The 24,118-nt window shown below is 40.3% G+C and overlaps 1 protein-coding gene across 4 annotated transcripts in view; it reads right to left on the minus strand.

Annotated features, from left to right (window-relative positions):
- Nucleotides 1-1,140: 1,140 nt before the first annotated feature.
- Nucleotides 1,141-24,118, minus strand: part of si:ch211-106a19.1 (uncharacterized protein LOC561797 homolog) — a 50,573-nt gene continuing 27,595 nt past the window's right edge. For all 4 annotated transcript variants that reach the window (XM_034871580.1, XM_034871579.1, XM_034871582.1 and 1 more), the window contains 12 exons: nucleotides 18,847-19,097; nucleotides 13,944-14,142; nucleotides 12,075-12,198; nucleotides 10,523-10,589; nucleotides 9,874-10,026; nucleotides 9,540-9,785; nucleotides 9,279-9,399; nucleotides 8,509-8,612; nucleotides 6,364-6,459; nucleotides 5,810-5,994; nucleotides 5,454-5,674; nucleotides 1,141-3,930 (listed from right to left, as the gene is read on the minus strand). In XM_034871580.1, coding sequence (XP_034727471.1) covers nucleotides 3,788-3,930; nucleotides 5,454-5,674; nucleotides 5,810-5,994; nucleotides 6,364-6,459; nucleotides 8,509-8,612; nucleotides 9,279-9,399; nucleotides 9,540-9,785; nucleotides 9,874-10,026; nucleotides 10,523-10,589; nucleotides 12,075-12,198; nucleotides 13,944-14,142; nucleotides 18,847-19,097 — 1,910 coding nt within the window. In that variant the 3' untranslated portion in view covers nucleotides 1,141-3,787. The remainder of the gene's footprint in view (nucleotides 3,931-5,453; nucleotides 5,675-5,809; nucleotides 5,995-6,363; nucleotides 6,460-8,508; nucleotides 8,613-9,278; nucleotides 9,400-9,539; nucleotides 9,786-9,873; nucleotides 10,027-10,522; nucleotides 10,590-12,074; nucleotides 12,199-13,943; nucleotides 14,143-18,846; nucleotides 19,098-24,118) is intronic.

Below are 24,118 nucleotides of genomic sequence, written 5' to 3' on the forward strand. Positions count from 1 at the left end.
GTCATGTGTCTCATAACGTTCACCATCATACAGATTATTAATATCCCTGTCCCACAACAAAGCCGTGAGTCCCAGTCCGAGAAGAAGCATGTTTCAGTTTAGACAACGCAAGAAAAATGTCCTCCTCTTCATAAGTTTAGTTTTGCCACCAAACTGTGAAGCATCGAATGAAAAGGAAATGTGTGCCACACAGTCACTCAAATCAAGCTCATTATGCATAAACAACAGAATGAAAACACACTTAAATAAGAACAATGGCACCCATGAGAAGGTAGACAATAAAAGCGTAAAAATGAAGGCGAAGAAATCTCGCTACAGTGTATTACGTGATATGAAACGAGATGAGATGAGAGGGGGTTTACATTAGAACCCTAACAGAAAGGGAAGCCTAATTAAGTTTTTTTTACTCAACAGTATACTCTGAACCTACGCTTTGGTTGTTTTCCCCTTCTGCATGAGGCAGACGATACTTCTGTTGTGCTAACACGTTTGCACCTCACTGTGTTAGCTGTCCGATAGCGTGTCGGCCCTCGCTGGGGCAACCTCAGCAGGAAAGTCACCATCAAGTACTGAGGTTACATTATTTGGAAATCCATTGATTAAAACATATGATGAGCTCTCTGTTATCATTCAAAATATAACATGTATTCTAAAATATAAAATCGTCTCAAACACAATATATTTAATATATCTCTAATAAAGTATTTCAATTGATCGCTGAGAAAGGAAATCACAGACTAACTTTCCATTCATACAGTTTCAAAACCGCAATAATGAAAAATGCAACAGTGTCCTGTCCATTCTCATATGTGACACCCTTGATATGATTTTAAGAGTACACAACCTATATCAAAAGCTTGTGTCTACATACGTGCTTAACGATGTTTGAGTCTGTGTGAAGTGGATAAACAAGAGAACCAAAGCAGTAATTAGCAAAATTACATTTTGGGAAATACGCTTGTTTCTGAAAGTGTGTTTCCAAAAATATACAATTATTTTTTGAGCATGTCAAGGTATTAACACATTTTATGTAAATGGTTAAAAGAAGCATATTTTGTGCAAAAAAGCATCATTCATTTCAACATTAAATCATTAATTCACAGATGATTCTCACAATTTACATTTTACCAGATCTTATTATCATTCTGAACATCTTCACTCTATGTGAATATTCTATGTGAATTTAGTTATTTTCTAGCGCATTTCATCCATCTTTATGAACTGCACATCAGAGAAATTGCCAGATGTGTTGCCAGATGAAATCATCACCGAACCACACTTACTAATGTGCTAGCATCAAGTACTCTATAAAAAAATATGTTCAGTGTGTTAAGACAGTTTTTGAAAGTATAAAACCAGAATCTGCAGCCAAATTGAGGGTGCCTCAGAGTTAACATCCAGCTTTGCACAATCAGTCTGGAGGAAAAGTTAAAACTACAGCAAATCCATCAGGCTCCTTCAATCAATTTGTTTTTACTGTACAGATAACTTAATACTCAGCTTAGTATAAGTGATCTTCATTTCACAATATCCTTCTTTTATCACAAAATATTCACACAAATAGACTAGATGGTAGATACAATACCTCCAGTCTTGGATTCTACATTCCTAACAATAATTACAAAAAATACTAACTGGTTTTCAAAACAATTGTCTCCGTAGACATGTAGTGCACAGGTCAGGGGACTTTTTCCCTTGTTCAGTCAATTAAAGGCTAAAGACCGAGGGTTACCTTTGTGAGCTGATCGCAGATCAGCATGTCCACAAACACCGAACTAAAGGACTACACATGTGAGCTGAGTTGAGCTGGAGCGGTAGTCGGGGGGATTCACCTGTGGCCGGAGCTAACTGCACAGAGGTGTGCTACAGGAACCAGCCCTGCCTCCTCTCAGCTGACGCCACGATGGACTCCTCCGAGAAAACGGTCCAGTTTAACGTGCTGTAGTCCAACTGGAAAAAGAACTACAAACTAGTGACTGATGGAGGCTGTGGAGCTTGTACCAACATAGAAAACAACAAGTTCCTGTATGTACTGGGTGGTAATCACCAAATGTCTCAGTGCTTTGGTACAGACTTTATACTATTTTATATGCTCACTGACAATGATGCACTGAAGATGGTCACCAAGGATACGGTACGTGTTGCTATGGGAGAGCACCAGAGGACAAGGTAAAGTACATGAAAAGTGTGAAATTTTGTCAACATCAACACAGAGATATGTACTACTTACCTATGATCTACCACAGTGAAAAGTGCTTAATTAGTTCTTTGATGAAGATTAGAGTGATATGGATGTTCAGTGTGTCACAACTAAAGGACTCACTACTGCAGAATTTTACCAAACAGAATCACAAATGTAAGATGTCTGAAGGATGTGTAGATGACTGACATGCAATGAAGCATAGATGCAATTTATATTCAACATATTAAATTATAAGCAGCAATATATTATCTCTACATGGACTCTAGTCTAACTGACTACTTCATTTCTAGAGGGAAACTCCCAACATTCACACCAAATAGAATATGTTTCTGCACTGCTGCATATTTCATCAATTCAGACAAGCCAGCCTCTGCTGTATAAAAAAGATGGTTTGCCCAATCAAATATTAGCTGTTGGTTATGAAAAGTAAACAAACAACATGTATAATATAACCATACAATTGTGAAGTAAACCATTATATTTTTGAAAACACAGCTTGTTATTATGAAACATTATTTCATCCTGCTTATTGTCAGAATGACCGTATCATTATTCATTAAATTGGCCACTTTTATTTATTTGATATCTTTTTAGCAGTTTTCATGTTTCTCAGGGACCGTTTTACCACCACCAATGACATACTGGACCTGGCTCTGCCCAGTTTGTCTTGATAAAAAAAAAAAGGAATTATAAAATAAAATAATAATAGCTAAAAGTATTAAAACTGACATGCTGACAAAGGACTGTGAAAATAAGCTGCATTCATTTCATACATGTATAAAGAGCTGCATTGCATTATCTTAGGCTATGTTACCTATTTGGATGTAGTTATCAATGTAAATATTTTTCCTGAAGGCCTTTTTATTGATTTAATTTTGAAATCGTTGTGACTGCATAATTGATAACATCTATTACCCAGAATTTTCCAAACAACATTTTGAAGCCTTATCCTATAAGGCAACTAAAAGGGGCAAATAAGGAGCACTTGAAAAAGAAAGAGGGAACTGATTAAAGATGTATACAGTATTACTGCCATAGTATCTATTGTGCTGAATAAAACTAAGAATGAGGACACTTTTCTTGTAACCCTGAAAAACTGACATGTGTTCAACACTGTTCTGCGTCTATGTGCCTGTTCATTTCTTCCCTGTTAGTTGCAAGTCTAGAAACGGGAGCTCCTTTGATATGGGTTTCTGTCCAATCAGTACTAACTCTTAAATGGGGTGAAAACAGAAAAGTGCATTGTGAATTAGATTTATCGAGCACCTGATTTTAGGAGTGTGCAGGTGTCTTTATTGTGATGTTACAACTCCAACACCACCTCACATCCACACATGATCTCAGTGTTGTTTCAGTAAAGCGTCAAAGACTCAGGGAACGCCCCTTCTTTTTCTCGATAGTAAAAACAGAATGAGAGTGTACATTTGGAGGTAATCCGAGAGTGTGTGAAACATACACATTCTCATGCTCAATAAAAGGTCCACATGGTGCTCGTAAGCCAGGTGAGCCCCATTGCTGAAGGACCAGAAGCAGAGCAGTTCCCTGTCCGGTGAGGTTAGAAGTGATCCTGGCGGAGTTCCTGGGTTAGAAGATGTTAGGACACATGCTCCAGTTCTGTCTCTCCTTCGCCTCCCAGTAACCTCCGTTGTACACAAAGTTTGTCTCTCCAGTTATTGAATCCCTCCTCTGGTGAAACCACAACGGCTGGTAGCCTTCGTATTCTTTACCTGCAGGAAGAAGCACGGGTGTTACTCATTGCTGTCATTTAATCGCACTCTAGTGGAAAAGCCATACTTGCAGACAATTCACTGAGCAAACAATTTGCCTTCATACATTTGCATATACAGCGGAAGCAATCAATCGCTTTGCACTGCCTTTGGGATTGGTCCAAATGTTAACTGAGCTCAATAAAATAAACATGAGCATGATGTGTGCAATGCAAAGACGTGGATCGATCATGGTGAACGGAAAAATTAGAATCACAGTTTTGGAACTCCCTCCTCTGAATAATTCATCTGCTCCTTAATACAGAAACGAGAGAGGGAGAAATGGCAGCTCGACAAGCTGGCTGGAGGAGTGGATGTGGATTTAACTCAGATTGAAAAGCATCTTGTATTTGTTCCCCTGTCCCTTGCTGCTGCAGAATTTTGAAATTCCTCATTGTGGGATTCCATATAAACAATTTTGAATCTTAAATCAAACAGTAACTTGTTTACTGTTGGCCAGTCCACGAACAATCAAATAGACAGGATGACAATGCAGTGCAAATGAATCACTTGCTAATGTGGCTTTATCATAGCACATTAACAATCCTTGATTTTAGACTTGTATAATTTATTTCATGTTACATATTATTAAATGAAAATGTCACATGTATCCAGGAAAAAGTAATTTTTTCCTTAGTTTTTTTCTGGAAAAGTTGACAGGAAAAGGGTATCATGCAGTTCCCAAACAGAGGCAGACCACACGGAGGACACACAGAGGACGGTGTGTGTGTGTGTGTGTGTGTGTGTGTGTGTGTGTGTGTGTGTGTGTGGGGAGTGATGCACAACAGAGGGACACTGGGCAACCCCCACTCACCAGAGTCATAATCACACTCTGACCACCAATAGAGGGAGGAAAAGAAAGACAAGTCATGGGTACATCAAATACAATCCAACACACACACACACACACACACACACACACACACACACACACACACCCACACACACACACGCACGCACACACACACACACACACAACCACACACATACATACACATACACACACACACACACACATACGCACACACAGCTGAGTTCTCCGTACAGTTCAGTCTGGCTTGTACTGTACCAAACCTTTTGTGTTAAGACGTGCTTTCTGACCTTCAAAACGGTTGTATCTACTAGGCTCTAAATACTACAATACCCATGAGTTTCAGCTGTATTTGCTATGGAAAAGAAGCTAGCTAGAGTGCCCGTTCTACTAAAGACTACTAAATGTTTGAAGGTCACTTTTTTGTTGTTCATAGAAATGCATTGGATTGTTAACTTCTCTCCTTGTGCTTATGTACAGCATTTGGGGCTTTTTAACTAAAAAATAATTAAGAAAATGGACATTTTCTAATTTAGTTGCTTATCTTTTGTACTGATAATTTAACGGATTTAACTTAATTTCATGCCCAACAGTGCTCCAACTGTAACCTAACATGGTCAAAGCAGAAAATGAATGTCACTTTTACTACAGAAACCCCCCCAAAAATCAATACCTTCATCCACAGCATCTGAGGCCTCTGCTTCCCTCCTCCTCCTCACGGCTCTTTGTTTCTCCTCTAGCCTCTGTTTTTCTGAGTTTGCCTCATCCCATCGCCCTTCCTCCATCAGCCTCTGGTCTGGTCTTAGACGGCTGTCGGTCAGTCCCACTCCTTCCTCCGGTTCATTCAGAGTTAGTGCCAGCGCTGAGAAATAGTACATGTTTTCAGCGTTCTCCCTGAGAGAGCAAGAGGAAATTAAAGGGAGTTACATGGTGGGATGCTGTACAATCAAAAATATTGACTGAACATTGCATCTGTTATGCTGACTACTTTATTGCAATGTTCTGCCTTATGAGGCTACTGAGACTTACGGGAGAGGGTATTTCTTCCACAGCAGTTTGGGGGACAACGTCTGATAGACGGTCTTCTGCTTGCCCTCTGATCCACTGCCCCCTCTGCTGCTATGAATGATTTTGGCACTCTCCATTGTATCATCCCATGTACCAGAAAGGATGTAGTGAGCCTGGCCTTCACTGTCTGCCACCATACCTGTCACCTGAAAAAGGGCAAAATAAAATAAAAAAACAGAATGCAGGGAAAAAGAAACTAAAACAAGCCATCTTTCTGCAAGTCCAGCTGTATCCTAATGTTATTAGATGTAAATTTCCTTTAACTTTTCCCATATCAGTCACTACTAAGAAGGGCAGCATTGTGCCCCATTTTTAGATAATTGCTAAGCTTTCAAAGGAGGTTACCTCAATGCAATGTGACCTCATATCTGTGAGCTTCTTCTAGATTACACTACTGTGGGTATGAATATATTTGTTGGCACTGTCCAGCAGGAGGCAGCATCAGACAAATCAACCCCTCATTGTATGATGTCATGCCAACATCTGATATGTAAGTGTGGAAAGGAAGCATTTACCTTCCGTGGAACATCCCTGGAAAAATAACTGTAGGGAGAGAATTTGAGTTGACAGGTCTCCTTCGTCCTGTGATTCACAATCTCGATGTCCCCTGACTGCACATACAGACAGAAACAGAGTGAGACAGACAAACATACAGAGAGAATCATAGCATATCAACACTATTACCAGTGTGTTTACAGCAGAGACAGAGAAAAATATCCTGATTGATTCTATGATTTTATAGAAAAATAATTTTTGTAAACAGGTTTTCAGGTGCTTTAAAGGTACCATGCTGGCCAATGCTGATGGCCATGCTGTACCTTTTAAGTCTCATAACCCTGTGACACACTGTTTGATGCCGTTTGTGGCATCTAACTAGCCTGATGTCGTCATACTCAGATTCTAGTCCAAATACAAACTTCCCAACCTCAAATGTTGTGGGCGGGGCTAAATTCGGTTGGCATCCAGGCTAGCATCTAACAGCAATACATTTAAAATCTCATGGATCATAATATGCAGATGCTGCATAGATCAACCTCAGTGATTTCCCCTACTGGGCCCCCGACATCACAGTTTGCCACTGGCTGGCATCAGGCAGCAGAGAAAGCAGTAGTACTATAGTTTCCATAGTTTGACATGGACTTGTTTGGATGGAACCATTTTGCACCAGAGGGCAGCGGAGTGGCAGAGTTATGTGTGGAAGTGGTGGGAGAAGGGAAAAGTATTGAATGCAGAATACAATAAAAAGTAAGAGTGTAAACATTGGTGAGACTTTTTCTTGGTTGATAAGCTGAAGTTGGAAAAGGAATTTGTATCAACGTAGAGATGGTATTGTTTTAGCTAGACTGGTACCTCAAACTTACATGGCAATAGCCAAATACCGATAACAGCCCATGTTGTATATTGTATATTGTCATACATTGTATCCAAAAATAGCAAAACCACAGAAGAGCACAATACAATGTAATCACAAAACATAAACATTGGGGGTTGCAGTGTACTCAGGAAAGAGATTGTGCGATGTTTGTGTGTGGTAGGAAATGCACTGAATAAATTAGTTAGTGTTTTAGTGCAAAATGCTGAACATACAGACAACTCCACAGGGTATCTTTAATCACATATCAGCATGAGCACTGCCAAAGAAATGCCATAAATATCCAAGAGAAACAGGATATTTGTATACAATTCCATATTACAAACTCATTACGCTAATAATAAGCCAGTGCTGATATTCCTATAGTAGTCTGTAGCAAATATCTCCTTTTTCCACACACCAATGGAATAATTCAGAGATGTAAGTGAATGTCTTCTTCCACGGTTACACACACAATTCTGCACAGACGGATAGACAGACAGACACGCAGATGTGAAGCCTGCACCTCCCTCTAAATAATTGGACCATCTCACAGAAAGAAGAGACAGTTATTTTAGGCTGTTTTAGAGATCAAAGCTGAAGATATATCCCTAGAGATTGAGAAGCTTCTTATTCATGTGCTGTTAGACCTATATTTCTTTTTTCACAGCATTTTGCTCTGCTTCATACACTACCCCTGCAACACGGAAGGAACAAACATCTATAGACCACTGGAGGGAGGATCAGAGGCATTAAAAGCTAAACGCTAGCAAGATTTGAAAGTAGCATCTCCTCGGGGCTGTGTGTAACCCCTCCCCCAACGCTCGGGGCTCCGAACAACACACAGACGTGCATGAGTACCGTTCCGTCCCTGCTTCAGAGCGGAGAAAGGACCGCAATTTTACGTCATGACTCATTCACTGGAAAGGTAACACCTAATGTTATCATAACGAATGTTTAAAACAAACATGACGGCTGTTAGCAATGCAGCGAAAACGCGCATTTAGCTCAGGCTCATACAAGGGAGGGGCACAGTGGGAAAAGGATGCGTTTCATTGGTTCTTTCCAAGCAGATCAAGCAGTGATTGGTGGGAGTTTTTAGACGATTATAGTAGCTGCAGATAACATATCTTTTTTGCTTATTTTTCAGAGCCGATGAATATTTTTTTGCTGTTGGGATGTAAAGACCATTAAAAACAAAATATGAAAAGTGTTTATTGAAAATAGTTACCAACCCTTCCTTTAATGCAGGGTTGTGATTTGGAGCTGTAGATGAATGGTTACCAAACAGAGGTTCTCACAAACTGACCTGGTCAATCCAAAGCTTGCCCACAATGATGTTGTGCACTGTGGAGGTAACCTTTCTCCACACATAGTGGTTCCCGCTGGAGTGGAACTGTAGGTGAATAGCACCTGGGGAGAGACAGGGACAAAAGGCTATATGAGAAAGGAAATGTCACCGCTGCTTTGTTACCAATCTGCAATCATAAAAGTGATGTGTTACACTGCATTGTGTTAGTGTTACATTGGAGGTTTGTTTTGTGTGATGCTATTGTGAAGATGTACAATTCTACCAGCAGCAGCGGAAAAACACATCATCTAACACATGTATGTGTTCATGCAGTGCATTTCCAACTATTTCCAGTGTGACCTAAACCTGGAAGATTGATAACATGCATTTGACCATAAACACTTTCTATTACATAGGCTCTCACAGCAGGCATATAACGGGATGAGAAAGAAGACAGATAAATACCACTGCATCCCTTGGCGGGACCTGCATCTATCAAATCTCTCATTTATCTGAGCCTACAGACCACAGACCTCTCTGCCGTCCCAATGCAATAGAGAGCTCCCTTTATACACTTTATGTGCCAAAGAGTCATAAAACCCTCCTAATTCATTTTCACACCCGCTCCTCTGGCTTTAGATGGTGTGGGAGGCAGCTAAGTCATCTACTACTCTCAAGTGGGATGTGGAGTAAACTCTGTCTGGTATTGGAGCTGTTAAATTTGCATGATGGAACCTTTCTTTACACATGTAGTTTGTTTGCTACCCACTTAATATAAAATGTCTTACCCAGAGGCATTATGGAGAGGTATTTGCCACGGAACTTGCTGGCAATGGTGATTTCCTGCCACAGGGTCCAGCCTCGTTGGGAAATCACATGATGTGCAGCTGCAGGGGGGTGATGGCTCACCTTAGAAGAAAGATAGACATAAAGAGCATATTCATTTAGGAAGCAAACGACTTGTTTGTGAGAACACGGGCTGTGTGTCATGTGTGTGAATGCACATCAGTGAGTGTGTGAGCAAAAACTCCCTGTGGCCATGCTGTTACCTGCTCACACAGCGAGCGGTAGCCAAACTCCTCTTGTCGATCGAGCTCGTAGGTCTCGCCCAGGAGGGGGTTGAAGGGCTTGGCTGTTCGGTGGACCGTGGTGGAATAGGATGAGACGGAGAAGGCAGCGACCAGGCACATCTGCTCCAGGGAGGAGTCGCAACGTGCTGCTTTGTCCAGAAGCTCATGATACTCCAGGTCCTCGGTGAGGCGCTGCAGCATCGACAGAGGCTCGTTGAAGTTTACCTGAACGGGCAGATCAAGAAGATGTGAGACACACACAGACTTATGTTTACCGCTCAGCAAGAGGGAGGGCCTTGCCTTCTACACTTACAGGCATGGGTATTTTGGAGAGCTCCTTGCCAATGCAGTTCTTCATGATGCTCCACAAATTGAGAGAGTAGTTGGGCTTGTCTGGGACACGAGTCCGTCTCTGTCTGCGGGGCTGCAGCTCCTTCCCTGATACATCATTAAAGCTTGGAGACATCTGAAATTAGGTTGAAGGGAAGGGTTATAGGATGAGATGGTGTTCTTTAAGTTTATGTGAAAAGCATATTTGATATATACAAGTTTGATGAATACTTTCAGCTTATGGACAGCTTTGCAGCACAACACCATGTGGAGACAGAATGACAGAGCAAGTAACAGACAGGAGGGAACAGAGGACGCAGATGTGTGTAAGAGAGAGGAAGAAGCAAGGGAGAGTTGAGGGAGAGAAGTGCAGATGTTTGACTGGTAATTAACATTTAATGGAACAACACAGCTGTGTATCTTTGGCACCACAAGGGTGACAATGACAGTGCGGGACTGTGTGTGTGTAATGACTGTAGGGTAGAAAGGGGGACTTTGAGAAAAGCAATTAAAGAGGGTGATATAAATAAATCAATGAGCTATGAGTTTTCCAGCAGCACGAATAATTCTAGTTTGAAATTAAAAAAGTCAGAAATGTCCACAATTGTCAGTCCTTTTAGGAAGACACCTACATGATCGTCTTGGTTCCAGTGATTGGGTTGACTTCCGCTTGCTCCGCTCAAATTACTCTGAGATCGCCTGGAAGAGAATAAACACATTTGTACAATGAGCACTGGACATATAAAAACACTCAATGCTATCAGCCAATGCCCCCCCCCCCCCCCCCCCCCCCCCCCCCCCACACACACACACACAGACATACACACACACACACATCCATTTTTGTGTGTGTAACTGTTAAATTGAGTTGCCAGCCAGAGACTGACTGACTTCAGTTTAGCAAATAAGCTATAAAGTAATGTACTGAGAGAGCAAAAATAAAAACAGAGAGTTTATTTGCTGCAGGAAAGCAGTCAAGGGTAAAAGTAAAGCAAACACTCTGTAATTTGTGTGTGTGTAGGTTAGTGTAAGTTGTCACACCATGAGCCATCACGAGACGCCTGTCCAGCTGCCAGCCCAAGTCAAATTCACTATCTGTCCCTCCAGCAATTTTGACCAATCACCGCAACTTTTCCATATGTGACTGAGAGCCAATGACCAAGCGGGAGTGACAACGGGTTGACGTCACTCGTACTTCGCCAAAGTAATTTCCTTGTTTCTGATATGAAGACAAAAAGTGTGTGACTCGAACATCTCACATTTACCAACAAAACGTACGGTGAAAGACCTTGCAAAACCTTTCAGACCGTCCTGGCAACCTGTATACATTTTAACATCAAAGTCCGCTGTAGAGTTGTTTCACTCTGAAGTAGCTGAAAGCTGTTACTGTTTCAATCCTGCGGGCTCTCTGAGGCAGGCCAACCTGGGCAGACGGGGTTGCTGCTCAGTTCCCCCCTCCCACATACAGAAAACATACACACGGTAGATCCAGAAAGAACCGGAGATAAGATGTACAGGATGACCTAAACTGAGGACAGCTACGCTTGTTATTCTCAGTGCAATGATAAGTTAAAGTCCAATAGGTCCTTTATCTATCCGTATAAATCAATGTGCCCAAGCCCAGGATAGGAAATAATTTAAAAATGGAAAGATCAACAAGCTACTGACAGATATGTTCAAATTCGATTAATTTAATAAAGAATTTTTTTTCTTAAATCCACCAGCCATTTTCATATTACACCAACATTAGCAGCCTCCTGAGCCTTTTCTGGTAAGGATACTAGTAAACTAAGCCCAGAGTAATTTTATTCTCCCCAAAACAAGTTTCGTTTTTATTTTTAAAGAACTATAAAAAAAGAAATTTTAACTTTTTTTGCAACTTTCACTGTTTGCAACAAAATTATAAAAAACATTGCAACTTTTATCACAAATCTTTACAAAAGCTCCTGCAAAATCAGGCATTTGGGCTGCAACAATCTCAAAAAAGGCCGCAAAATCCTGAAAGGACTGTATATTGACAAACTAGAGCATCCACAGAAATGGTTTATTACACATGTTATAGACACATGTACACATGCAGACTAAATATTAAAACTCAAATAAAACTTTATCCCTGTATCTGCCTTCCAGTTGTCCTGCTGTTTGGCTAAATGAAGAAAATATGAATCCCTGTGTGTGACTGACCTCTGCTGTGTGTTCTCAGTGGCAGTCACTGTGATAAAGGCAGGGGAATCCTCCATGGCATCAAAGTACTCAGTATTCTCATCTTCATCACTCGCCTCTTCTTTGTGCAGCCTCTCACTCCCTCCTGTCCACACATACATTTGTGAGTAAATGCAAACAGCATCCAAAACTAGCAGAACCATCACATGGTGGTGAGTTTGTGTTTTACAGAGTTTAGGGGAGAGCAGCGTTTAATCAAATACCCATGGCGATTAATCAAGGAATAATTAGCATAGTAAAATTGGCAATGTTCCTGTGGGTTAAGTAGCCTGAGTGATGCTCCTCAGGATGTTCTTCCAATGTTCAGTATCCAACATTCATTCAGCACTTTCAAAAAGTGATTTTTAATTATTTATTTTTTAAAACAAGGGTAAAATATGACCTCCAGTCATTTAACAACCATCATTATGAATAAACAAATAGTTTATCATATTCTATTGAAACCATCATTACATTAAAAGCATGATGCATTCAATGAATTTATTCAATAAAGATTCAACTATATCCTGGTCATGAACACAAAAAAGGATTATGATGTGTTCTTTCAACACTCCAACTTTTTAAAAGAGAAAAGACTCCTGATAGCAGTTGAACACCAAAGTCCGCACTCTTTAAACAATAACCTAGGTTGTTTTTCAGTGTCTACCAAATGACCAGCATGAACCTTTTCTGATGTTCCGACTCCATGGTTAAGGTATAATCAAGTATGAGCAACTTGTTAACTGCTTCGGACAGATTGCCATCATGGTTAAAGGAAACCAACATTGATTGCTAGTTTGTTTCCTAGTTTTTTGGGGGGCATTTTAATGTTGCGTTCCAGGTAACCCGTTTATTGTGTATTCACAACCTTCTACCCGTGAAACTGCCCTGGAATGGCATTCAAACCCTTAACTTACTACTCATGAACTCATACCAGATCGCTACACTACCAGTTACAGTTTTGACGTCACACATACAACAACAGTGTAGACCCCTGTTGATTCTGTAGACGCCGTTGATTAACAGTGAGAAATAGAAATCAATATACATAAATAGGCAACGTAAAGTTATTGTGCACATTGTAATCAAAAGGATATGTTTTTTAAATGATGCCGACTAAAAAGCCGCTAGCATCAGCGAGCGCTAGCTAACGTCAACGATGGGTAGCTGCTAGCCAACGCTAGCTAGAAGGGTTTGTCGTGACTTTGCCTGGAACGCTACCAAGTTGTGAGTTGTGACTCAAAGTCGTAACAAAACATTGTGTCTGGAACGCAGCGTAAGTCCTAATACAGACAACAAAGAGAGTGATGACAGGAAATAAGGGAAAGGGAGATGCAACCGGCCGGACTCAAACCGAGGACATTAGTGTTCATGGTAAGCATCTTAAGCTCTTAGCCATGTGTCACCCCTTTCTCCAGTTTAAAAAACAAACATAAGAATGTTACACCACCTTCTGGTTTAGTAGTGCTGTCATTTTATTTGAGAGGGCAGTCTTAAAGGTAAGTTATGGGCTCACTAAAATGAATAGGTTTCTTCCTCCTGGAGGATGGATGTACACAACAAATGTCGTGCCAGCCTGGCCGTTGTTTTTTTTAAGACATTGGTTATATGTGAACAAACAGAAAATGAACAAATAAATGAACAAACTGACAGAAGACTCCACATGAGCCACAGTGCAGGTAATTATAATCTCTAAATTAGTGATAATCCAAACCTTCTGACACAACCTCAAAAAATCTTCCTCAGCATAGGGACTGTCTATAATACAGAGCCTAAGGTCACACATGACTTTTCGCCAGTATAGTGAAGTCCACACTTAGGCCCACAGGAGTAACTAACACATAGTCTCACCCTTGTTGGCAGTAGGGGCACTGGGTGCGGTGGAAACAAGCGTGGGTGCTTCTCGCCACGCTCGCTCCAGGCTGTTATGCTGCTTGGCTAGCTGCTCAATGGTCTCCTCTAGGTGGATACGCTGCTCTCGCTCATACTGCAGCGCCCTCTGCCATCTCCTGCTGTGAGTCTCTGCTAGGTCCAAGAAGTCTCGACACGCCTGGGGAAACACATGCACACAAGAACATAAACACACAGACAGCACTGAAAGTTTAATATCTATAATATAGTCGGAAATGGATTTACAACTGCTACAAAAGTCTATAGTTCATAATTCTCAACAAGGTTTAAGGTACTATACACTGGCTATGACTAACTGCTCACATTTTTGCATTTAATAGGGATTTTGAAAACAGAATGACTTCTTTTGGTTCCTGTTCAAGTCTAGGTAACACCTTCTCCAAACCATTAAAATCATAAAATCGTTCTGGTTTACTTTTATTGGAGTCAACAGATAATACCATAAATATTAAAAATATTTTTTCCTGACACTTTAATACAATAGAGAGAGCATTGGGATGGAAAATGATGTAAAGAAATTTGTGCCAATCATTGTAATCAAGGATAGTTATCACCAGTGTTTCGAGCAACCATCAATATGTTAATTAACTGTCTGATAAGCATTAACTGGGACTCCCTGCTGTGTAAAATGTGCCTCGGAGCACAGTGTACGCATAGAAGACATCAGTGAGTGAGTGATGAGCTAGAGGTTAAACCTCTGATTGCATAGCAGACTTTATGTGAGTCGCGGGTGGGGGGCGTTATTGGTGCTGCCTTGCTTTTACTGCTGAGAGGGTACTTCAGACCAGACATATATTACATGTCAGCATTTGTCTGACAGCCTAGCCTTGTAGTGGTCAATCAATCTAAATAAAATAAAAATATCACTGCTGCATTGAGTCATTGGGCTGTCAGCATAGTGAGCCTCAAAGGAGAGTTTCTGAATAATCACTTGGAAACCGCTTGATCACAATCAAGCTTGTTCCTAGCATTTTGTGGGGGCTCGTCATTGTTCTTTCCACATGAATGATAACATACTGTATGGTCTTTGGTCCTGTTGAGTTTTCTTGAACCAACTAGAAAAAGTTGTGGCTGCAGGCGGTGAGCTTGAGGGACAAATGTCACATCATTTCTGTTCTCTGGCTGGGAGAGAATCATCAGCATGCAGTATCAGTATCACTTTGTGGCAGCAACACGGATGCAGTAACACTTAACTCCTTCCTTGATTTGTTTTCAGACAGCATGATACCTCTTAGTCTGTTAAAAGAAGTTCTTTTCAGTCCCAGATCGTTGTCACTTTTTAAAGAGGTGATGTTTTAGTGAAATGTGAAAGCGATTTCTAAATATTTTCTTTAATATTACCAAGTAGCCAAATTAATACTTTAAAGCTATAGTGCGTAGTTTCTGTCGTCCCCATGAGGAATACAAAGTAAGGCCAACAAATCTTTCGACGAATCCACCACTCCTCCACACACACTTCACTTGAGTTTCTGCGCGAGAAAGTTGCCGGACGACACATTTTCCTGAACGTAGTCATACTGACAAATATCGAGAGTTTTGTGGAGCTGATAGTCTTAATTAACTTTGTAGCCACTCATTTGGCAATGGCTAATCAATCTAAAAGTTACAAACTAAAGCTTTAAATCTAAAAATGTATTGTTGTAATAGATGTTACTTTATTTAATTTTAAGATTGTAAATATATATAACCATATACTGTTTACTTGTTGTCTGGCAAAAACATCATAACGGACATTTACACATACATGACCAAAACAGAGAGAGGGTAAACCAGAAATAATACAAACAGATAGTGAAAAACTACAACTTAGGACACTGTATTTCTATTACAATAACATCAATATTTTATATCGGACATGTAGTTCCTATGACTGTTCACTGATTCTTGGACATATGAGTCTGGATTTTTTAAAATCCTGATTAGAGAGTGAGTGGCATGTTTGACACACACACACACAGTCATGCAATTATCACAAGTGTATAGCTTTATAACAAACTAAAATGAAAAACAATGTATTCTCCAGCAATACTCATTTCTAACTTAATGTTTTATATGATTCAAGTAAAAAAGTGATGTATTTGATATTTGATACATTTAAGTGGCTTTAGGTGTTTGAGATTATAACTCTTTTGCTCAAAACAAGGTATGGATATCACAAAATATCTGACAGTAAAAACATCCAACCAATCTCTTACCTCCAGCAGTCTTTCATGAAGTGTCTAAACGGCAATGTCTGAGCCTCCGTTTAAATGTTAGAAGTGCATGTGACGTTGTGGTCCACTTCCTCAGACATGACCACGATATGAAACTCAACAACCATTTAAAAAGTATAAAAGTTCCACTTTTTTATGCTTAGTCTGATACAAACGCAGACTGCATGTGACTTCCGTTGGGGGGAACAGGGTTAATAAAGGCTAAGACAAGTGAATGGGCATGAAGAAAGGGATTTGTTGGAGGTGTTAAATTAAAAAGTTGTGAATGAGTGATGTAACAAAGAATACAATGACTTTGAGTTAAGTTTCATGTGATTAAATCACACAAATAAAGTGGTAAGTGTGTAAAATGCATGTACACACAAACTGCCAGAAGCCTGGATTCAATGACACACGTGACAAGTTACATCACAACTACATGAACTAATGCAACCTTCTCCTCAGCCCAGGGTCAGATCACATAGAGCATGCAGTTGTGTCTTGCCGTAATGGCCTCCTCCTTCCCTCAACCCAGCCTCCTTTCCTCCCTCCTTACATGTAGCCTAATTTTCTTTGGACAAGCACATGCAAACTACAGATACATCCAAGTAAAGGCCTTGACAGTAGCTGAAAATATGGCTACAGAAATCCAAATGCTCATATCATGCGCTGCTTTCCGGTTTAAAGAGAACCCTTAACAAGCCCAAAAATCACTACAGGGAGTTTGTAAATGTAAATGTAAATAGACTGTATTTATATAGCACTTTTCTAGTCTTAATGACTACTCAAAGTGCTTTTACATAGTACAGGAACCATTCACACACTTTCATACACTGTGGCCAAGGCTGCAGCAGCACTTCTTTCTCATTAGAAGCACATTCTTGGCAAACCTAATGGCATTTTAATGAGTTAGGCAATTCAAGAGGGTATATTTCATTGCTTGTCAGGTAAGTGTCAATTTTCCAAACCAATTAATAAAGAAAATGGATGACACAGAGAACAAAGATGCTCATTATGTAACATCTATTTGCATAATATAATTGCACTCTAAATCTTACTTATTTCTGTTAACACGTTGTATTAGCACATACTTGAGCATATTACCGGTAATAATGTCATACTGCCTAATATTACGTCAAAAGACTAGCAGTTTAACCACAACTGAATCTGATTAATTATTTAAGCCCTTACAGCCAAACATTTCACAAACAAATCAGTCAGGCATGCATTATAGCAAAAATAACCCCCCCTGCCACAATAATAAACAATTATATCAATAAAGCAATTGAGAGAAGCAGGAAAAAAACACAAACCTTGTGTGATTGTCTTGTTTAGTCAGAGCAGGTTTGTGTGTCTAACTATAGTCCAGAAGGCTCTGACATTCCTCATCAGACAGGCAGGGTCAAGGGTTGGGGGGGGGGGGGGGGGGGGGGGGACAGGGGCTATTCCTGTAGCTGCTGCACCACCCCCCCCCCAACCAGTATCATATCTAGTATCACTCCTTTAGGACCTCAAATCTCCTTGAACTCTCATCCACCACTATGTAAGGGTTAATGCTCGACGCGTCCATTATGAGGAATACATGGACAACTATTAGTGCAATTAGTTATTTTATAAAAGTTTTTTTAATTGTTCTTCCTGAGGTTCCTCTTCTTTTAAAAAAAAATATTTTTAAGCGTTCACTTCAGAAATCATTTAAAATAATACTAAGGATAGAGTTTTACATATGTTGAACAGATTGTAAAGCAATTTGTTGAAATTGTATTAAGTGCTCGGGAGGGTGACGAAGCTAAGCCTTTGCAATGATCGCAATGGCATTGCTGTCATTTTCAACTCTTCTGAAGCGAGTCACCCAGTGGAGATTTACTGGTGGGTAAATGCGGACCTCCGGTTACTTCTGCCTCTCATCAGCATGTACGGTATACAGAAAAATCAACAAAACTTTCTCTTACGTTACCAGCTAACGCTAGCAGTAGCTAGCTAGCTTGGTTGGTTGGTATGACCCTGAACAAGATATGTTTTGGAGACCAAATGTTCCAATTAACTTTGATGAACTGAAATCAGACAATACCCAAAAACAAGTCCACACCTATTTGTATGTACATAGTGCCATAGATACGCATTGCTAAGCCTCTGTCATGATTGGCAGGTCGACTTGTAGCCTTGCCCCTAAAGCATCCCTTGGTTTGTTGTCAATTTAAAAATAAATTGGATCATAATTTAGAAAATGAACATCATGCTGTATTGAAGACAACTTGGAAGTAGTGATTAAGGCCATAAACCTATTTTGAAAATGTTTATTGTGGTAATAAATCAAGTGAGAAGAAGGGTAATTTCCCCAAAGACTTCTATGGAAACAGGCTTCTTTCTGCAACGAGTGATGTTGCCCCCTGCTGGAAATTAGATAAAATGCAGGTTAAAGGCGCTTCTGCATTGGCTTCATTCTCAGAAGTTTCGTCCATTTTTTTTGCAGTCTATGGTCTGGAACTACTTCACTAAGCGTGAGGACTCTCGTTTAAAATGCCACACAGTAATCTTATCTTTCATCACTCGCTAACCAGGGCATTATAGATGACTGGCATTCCTGTCACATTTATAATGACAAAGCACATAACAGCAGCTCACTGCTGTTGTCTGTCCCAACTACTTACATTGATCATAGCATTGGAAGTGATGCGGAAGAGGGTTGCTCGCTCATTGACTGCCTTGATCTTTTCCCCTCCTTCCACAGGGACTTTCAGACCCTCGAGTTCACTCAGGGAACGCTGCAGGGCTGCCCCGTGCTTGGCGATCAGGTCATTACATGTGCTGAGGTCATCAAGCTTGCTGACAAGAATCTTCAGGGTGCCCTGAATCTCGCTGCGGTCCGACTGGGATGTAGGCTCCTCGTCCCCCGAGTCATCTGAAGGGGAGAGGCAGAGGTCAAATATACACCATTTTGAATATGCAAATATGACTGACTGTATGCAGAAATCCTTAGTAGCTTATCATATGTAAATGTAAGCTGTATCAGGGCCTCAGCTCTTGTGGTAGCATTCGCCTTTTGACTTTGATGTCACTAAAGAGAGGTTACTCAAGTTTAAACAGAACATATGAGAACAGTGTTGCAGTGTCAGCCATAAATCTCTCTCTCTCACACACTCACACACACACACACACACACACACAAAGACAGAAGTATACCAAGTGTAAGACCAAGGTCCATAAACAGCCTTAACAATTTAAAAGGATCAAATTCAAGAAACAAATCCTGGTTTTCTGAGATAAAGTTAATCAAATCTATATTTATTCACACAGTAATACAATAATAATATTTCCTAGGGCTTAACGACTAATTGCATTTTCAATAATATCGCGATATGTTAAAACGCAATTTTCTAACCGCAAAAGCTGCAATTTGGTCATGTGACTTGCAAGAGCAAACAATACATAAATAAATACATTTGATCACAAAAAAGAAGCAGCAGGAGGAACTAAAGACAAATAAGGAAAATTAGGACACTGTTTATCTCAACAAGGACAATATATTTAAATGTTCAATATGTAATATATTTACTGTACTAAATCCCCAAATGACCCAAATGCGTCATCAGATATTAAGGAAACATGCTAGGTTGAAATTTTATCTTTTCTGACAACAATGCGGATGCCAGTATTTTCTCTTTTTGAAATTGCCGTTCCGTGGAATGGAATTTCTGTTTGTGTTTTGGCCTGTGTTGTTATACACTGCTCAGTTTGACAGCCAGGCCAGTTACCAGATATAACTGTAAAAACATAACCCAGCAAGCTACAGCTGTAACGTTAGTATAGCCATGAAAGCAGCAAACAAATGAACAGGAACAATGGAGACAGATTCTACCCGACCCAGACAAAAACGGCTTCTAACAGTACTGTGAGCAGAGATGTATTTGAAAGATGGAGACAGCTTGGAGCCCACAATGACAGGTAGCTAAGCATTATCTTCAGGCTAATGTATCACAGCTCCATGGGACCGGCATTTTATGTAATTTCAACTTTTGTGTACTACCATTAAAATACCGCATAGAGCTGGAGTACCCAAGTTGGTTACTCCCAAAAAAAAATTGAGACACAGCCAGTAAAGTGATCCCGACTGATGCTGGCTAATGGCGTCACGCTAACCCTGTAACTGCCAACATTACCGGTGGACCGGGCAAGTGGGCCACCACTGTTTACAACGTGTAGCCTATACAACAGCCGTAGCCAACAAAGGTGAGTTATTTTAAGCCAAGAGAGGGAGGCTGTAAATCGGAAAGAGAGGACCATGGGTTTGCGGTGTCTTTAGCGGTTGTGTTATTTTTAGCAGTTCTCACCGTAATTCTAACCTGAGGAAGTGTGTGTGTCAGTCGGGTGGAAAGGAAAGCGAATTTGTTGTATTTTTAGCAGTTCCTACCGTAATTCTAAGATGAAAAGTGTGTCTGTTAGCACAGAGCTCCACGTGAGCACAGGCTTTTAGGACTGCTATATTGCCAGCATCCAACGTTAGCTACTCCGCTGTGCTATGAAGTACGTCTGGCTATGTGAGACAAGCGTCTAGTAACATTGTTGTGGATGCTGTGGTCTCAGCCTGGCAACCTCATAGAACTTTGAGTCCGGGCAGGAGGTGGCGGGGGAGACGACTCTCTCCAGTATTTTGAATATGTACTGCAGTAACTATTTTAAACACTAGCTGTCAGTATTACATATTACACCTTCAAAAGGTTTTAGTGCAAAAAGACAATCTCTCCACCCAGCTGACCGTGTCTAGAAACTGCTGTTTTGCCACATTGAAAAGGTCTGTTATGTAGCTGATAGGAGAGACTGTCATAGTCTTGGTGAGAGGCAGCACTAAAGCACCACTTTCGTCTAAGAACATGGCAGCTGGCAGTGACCTCCCAGTGGAAGAGACTATCACCCTTGTCATGCCTCTTTACACCATGCAAGTATGACATGGATCTCTGTGGGGGATGCTGGTAGCCTGGCAGTCTCAGGAGAACTACATAAAGTACCAGCAATACTGTATATTGTGTTAAATTTGACCGTGACATGCTTTGGCCGGTGGAACAGTGTAAGAATGACCGCATAGTGGTTGGATACAGTATTTACAGCAGGAGACTTAAGGCAGAAGAAAGGTGCAGATCAACAGGTGTTTATTTCACTGACAATGAGCACAAAAAAATGGAAGCCATGATTATAACAAACAAACTGAGTAACACACTGGAGACTCTTTCAGCCTGAACACTCCGGAGAGGCGACAACAGAGGTGAGTTACAGTACTTGAACACAAACTTTACTATTGTACAAGCAGCAACTGTTAACCTGCATCAATTAATCAGGCAAAGATTATACCATACTGCACAGGTGTAGGTAACCAAACTAGCAAACGGAGTACATGTGTTTCTCTTGGCAGGGCTGGCCTCCACTCAACCCCAGCTGCAACCTCTACAAAACACATTTTCCAATAAACATTAAAAGCTTGTGCCTCATTTAATTTACCCGTAACATAATGAGCTACAGTGAACTAATGCTGCAAAATATTAGTGATGAAGAGGGCTTCATTACAAACAGCAAGCTCCAATGAGAAACAAGCAGCACAGAGATGTACCTGCATACTCATTATTAAGATATTTGTGCTTGACATCTAGAAACAATGCTCCAATGTTTTCAAATTTATTTCTGTCAAATGCAATGGCAGCACAGTAATGTGAACAAGTTCCTCTAAGTGAGTAAACATGTTTAGAGCTATTACAACCAATTAGAACATTTTTTGATACACAAGTCAAAGGAACCATGACTGCATCAAGAGTAAATCCTAACAGATGTACAATATATCCAATATTTATTTTTGAGAGTTAAAAAAGTCTGATAATGATGATACAAGTGGCACGGCAAACAAACAGTTGGTCTGTCAGCATGTCCACCACCTGGACTCTAGACTGTAATGTCTTTCCAAATAACTATTGGATGGATTATAATGAAAAGTTGTAAAGGTATTCATGGTGTCCAGATAGTTAATCCTACTGACTTTGGTGACTTTTTATCTTGCACCACCAAGGAGTTAGATATTTGTGTTTTAAGTAATTGTCTCAACAATTGTCTTTTTGATTGTCATGAAATGTGGCACAGACAGTAATGTCCTCTTCAGGATCAATTGTAAAAACTTGGTTGTTCCTGTGACTTTTTATCTAACACCACCTTCAGGTCAAAATTGTAATTTGTCCAATGGTTTAGTCGCTTGATAGAAAAGTAAACTTTCACCATTCTCCTTTTACATGATTATTACCATCCGACCCTTCCCCTTTAAGACAGGTAACCATATGGGCAGCGTGTGCATGTGACGTTAGTCAGACGGGGGTTATAGTTATGGGAAATGAGTATCTTCGTACGTAGAAAAGTACCGTAGTACCATTTACACTGATTTACAGTAATTGTTCTTGTGTTGCTAGTGCGTGTGACATGCAGGTCTGAATAATATAGCAAACTAAAAAGCTGGCCCCGCTAGTCGGCCACAACCTGAAATTTTAGAGGAAGGAACATGCTCTCACTGTCATTCACGTTAGCCTGGATTGAATACTATATGAATGCAATGGTATCATGCTAGTCAACCAGCGTATTTCTACCTAATTTCCCTCTCCAAAATCACTTCAGAAGAGTACCGTTAGTCACAGCTTACTTCCTTTGGTGTTTGTAAAACATTAACGTTCAACAAAGAATGGTTCACAATAAAAAAAGATGCTTTTTCATGTATTGGGCAATTTGGAGCAGACAGAGACTGATCATGGCAACCCCCTCAATAAAGTTAAACAGCAGTTTAAGACTATTTTATGTTCTGAAGGAAGACCAAGGTTACTGTAAGGTAAATTCACTACTGACTGAGCTATAAATGTACAATTCAGAGTGTGAAATTAACGAGCAGAGTCTTCTAGATAACATTAGGATAATATGCAGTATGTTAGACGGACACTGGGTGGTAAAGGTACTTTATTGTCACATACAAACACAAGTAGTAAAATGAATTCTCCACATTTAACCTATCTCTCAAGGGAGCAGTTGGCAGCAATTTATAGCGCCCAGAGACAATGGTCACGATCGTGGGGGAAACCAACGTAGACACGGGGAGAATATACAATCTCCACACAGAAAGGCCCAGAACAACCTGGATGTGAACCCAGAACCTTCTTACTGAGAGGCCACAGTGCTAACAATTGGGCCATCCATGCTGCCATCTTGCTGGTATTTGGACATTTCAGAGGTGCTTTGCAGAAAAATATATGTCACAAGGGACACATACGTTCCTATGGAGAGCATTGTACACATTTTAAATAACCGTGGACTTACACAAGATGATAACGCTTTCCAATGTTAAAAGATGATGTACAGTTAGAGGGTTTAAGTGTAAATTAAAAAACATGGCTAAGTAAAAACATTTGCAGCACTGTAGTGAAGCCTTGCTCCTATTATTCACCCTCATTCTGCCAATGAGTTCAGCAGCTCAAAGCAATGCCAATTAAAAATAAACTGGCACATGTACCGGGGCATATCTTATCATATCTTAAGATGGGACTCGGCTTACAGCATGTCAACTCTAAATCTAATTATCTTTCCTAAACCTCACTGAAACAAGTTGTGAGCTGCAAGAACAGCCTTTTGGTACGTTAGAAATATCTTTTCTGTAATGTCCTTTTGGTTTACTGAGCCAGCTCCACATAGGATCGATACATGTCAAGCACTACCTGACAAGTTTGATTACTGGATGAAATGCCTTTACGCTAAACCTATTCTTTCAACTGTATATCGCTCAAACCTGGAATAAAAAGTGAAAGCTGGGTTTTACAATACAACCGTGTCAATAAATATCCAATCTATGCAGTCTGTGCATCAGTGTCACTGACTAGTTCACCGCTGCCCATTTCCAACCCCCTCTTT

The sequence above is a fragment of the Etheostoma cragini genome, chromosome 5, assembly GCF_013103735.1.
Source record: "Etheostoma cragini isolate CJK2018 chromosome 5, CSU_Ecrag_1.0, whole genome shotgun sequence".
In the NCBI taxonomy this organism is placed as follows: Eukaryota; Metazoa; Chordata; class Actinopteri; order Perciformes; family Percidae; genus Etheostoma; species Etheostoma cragini.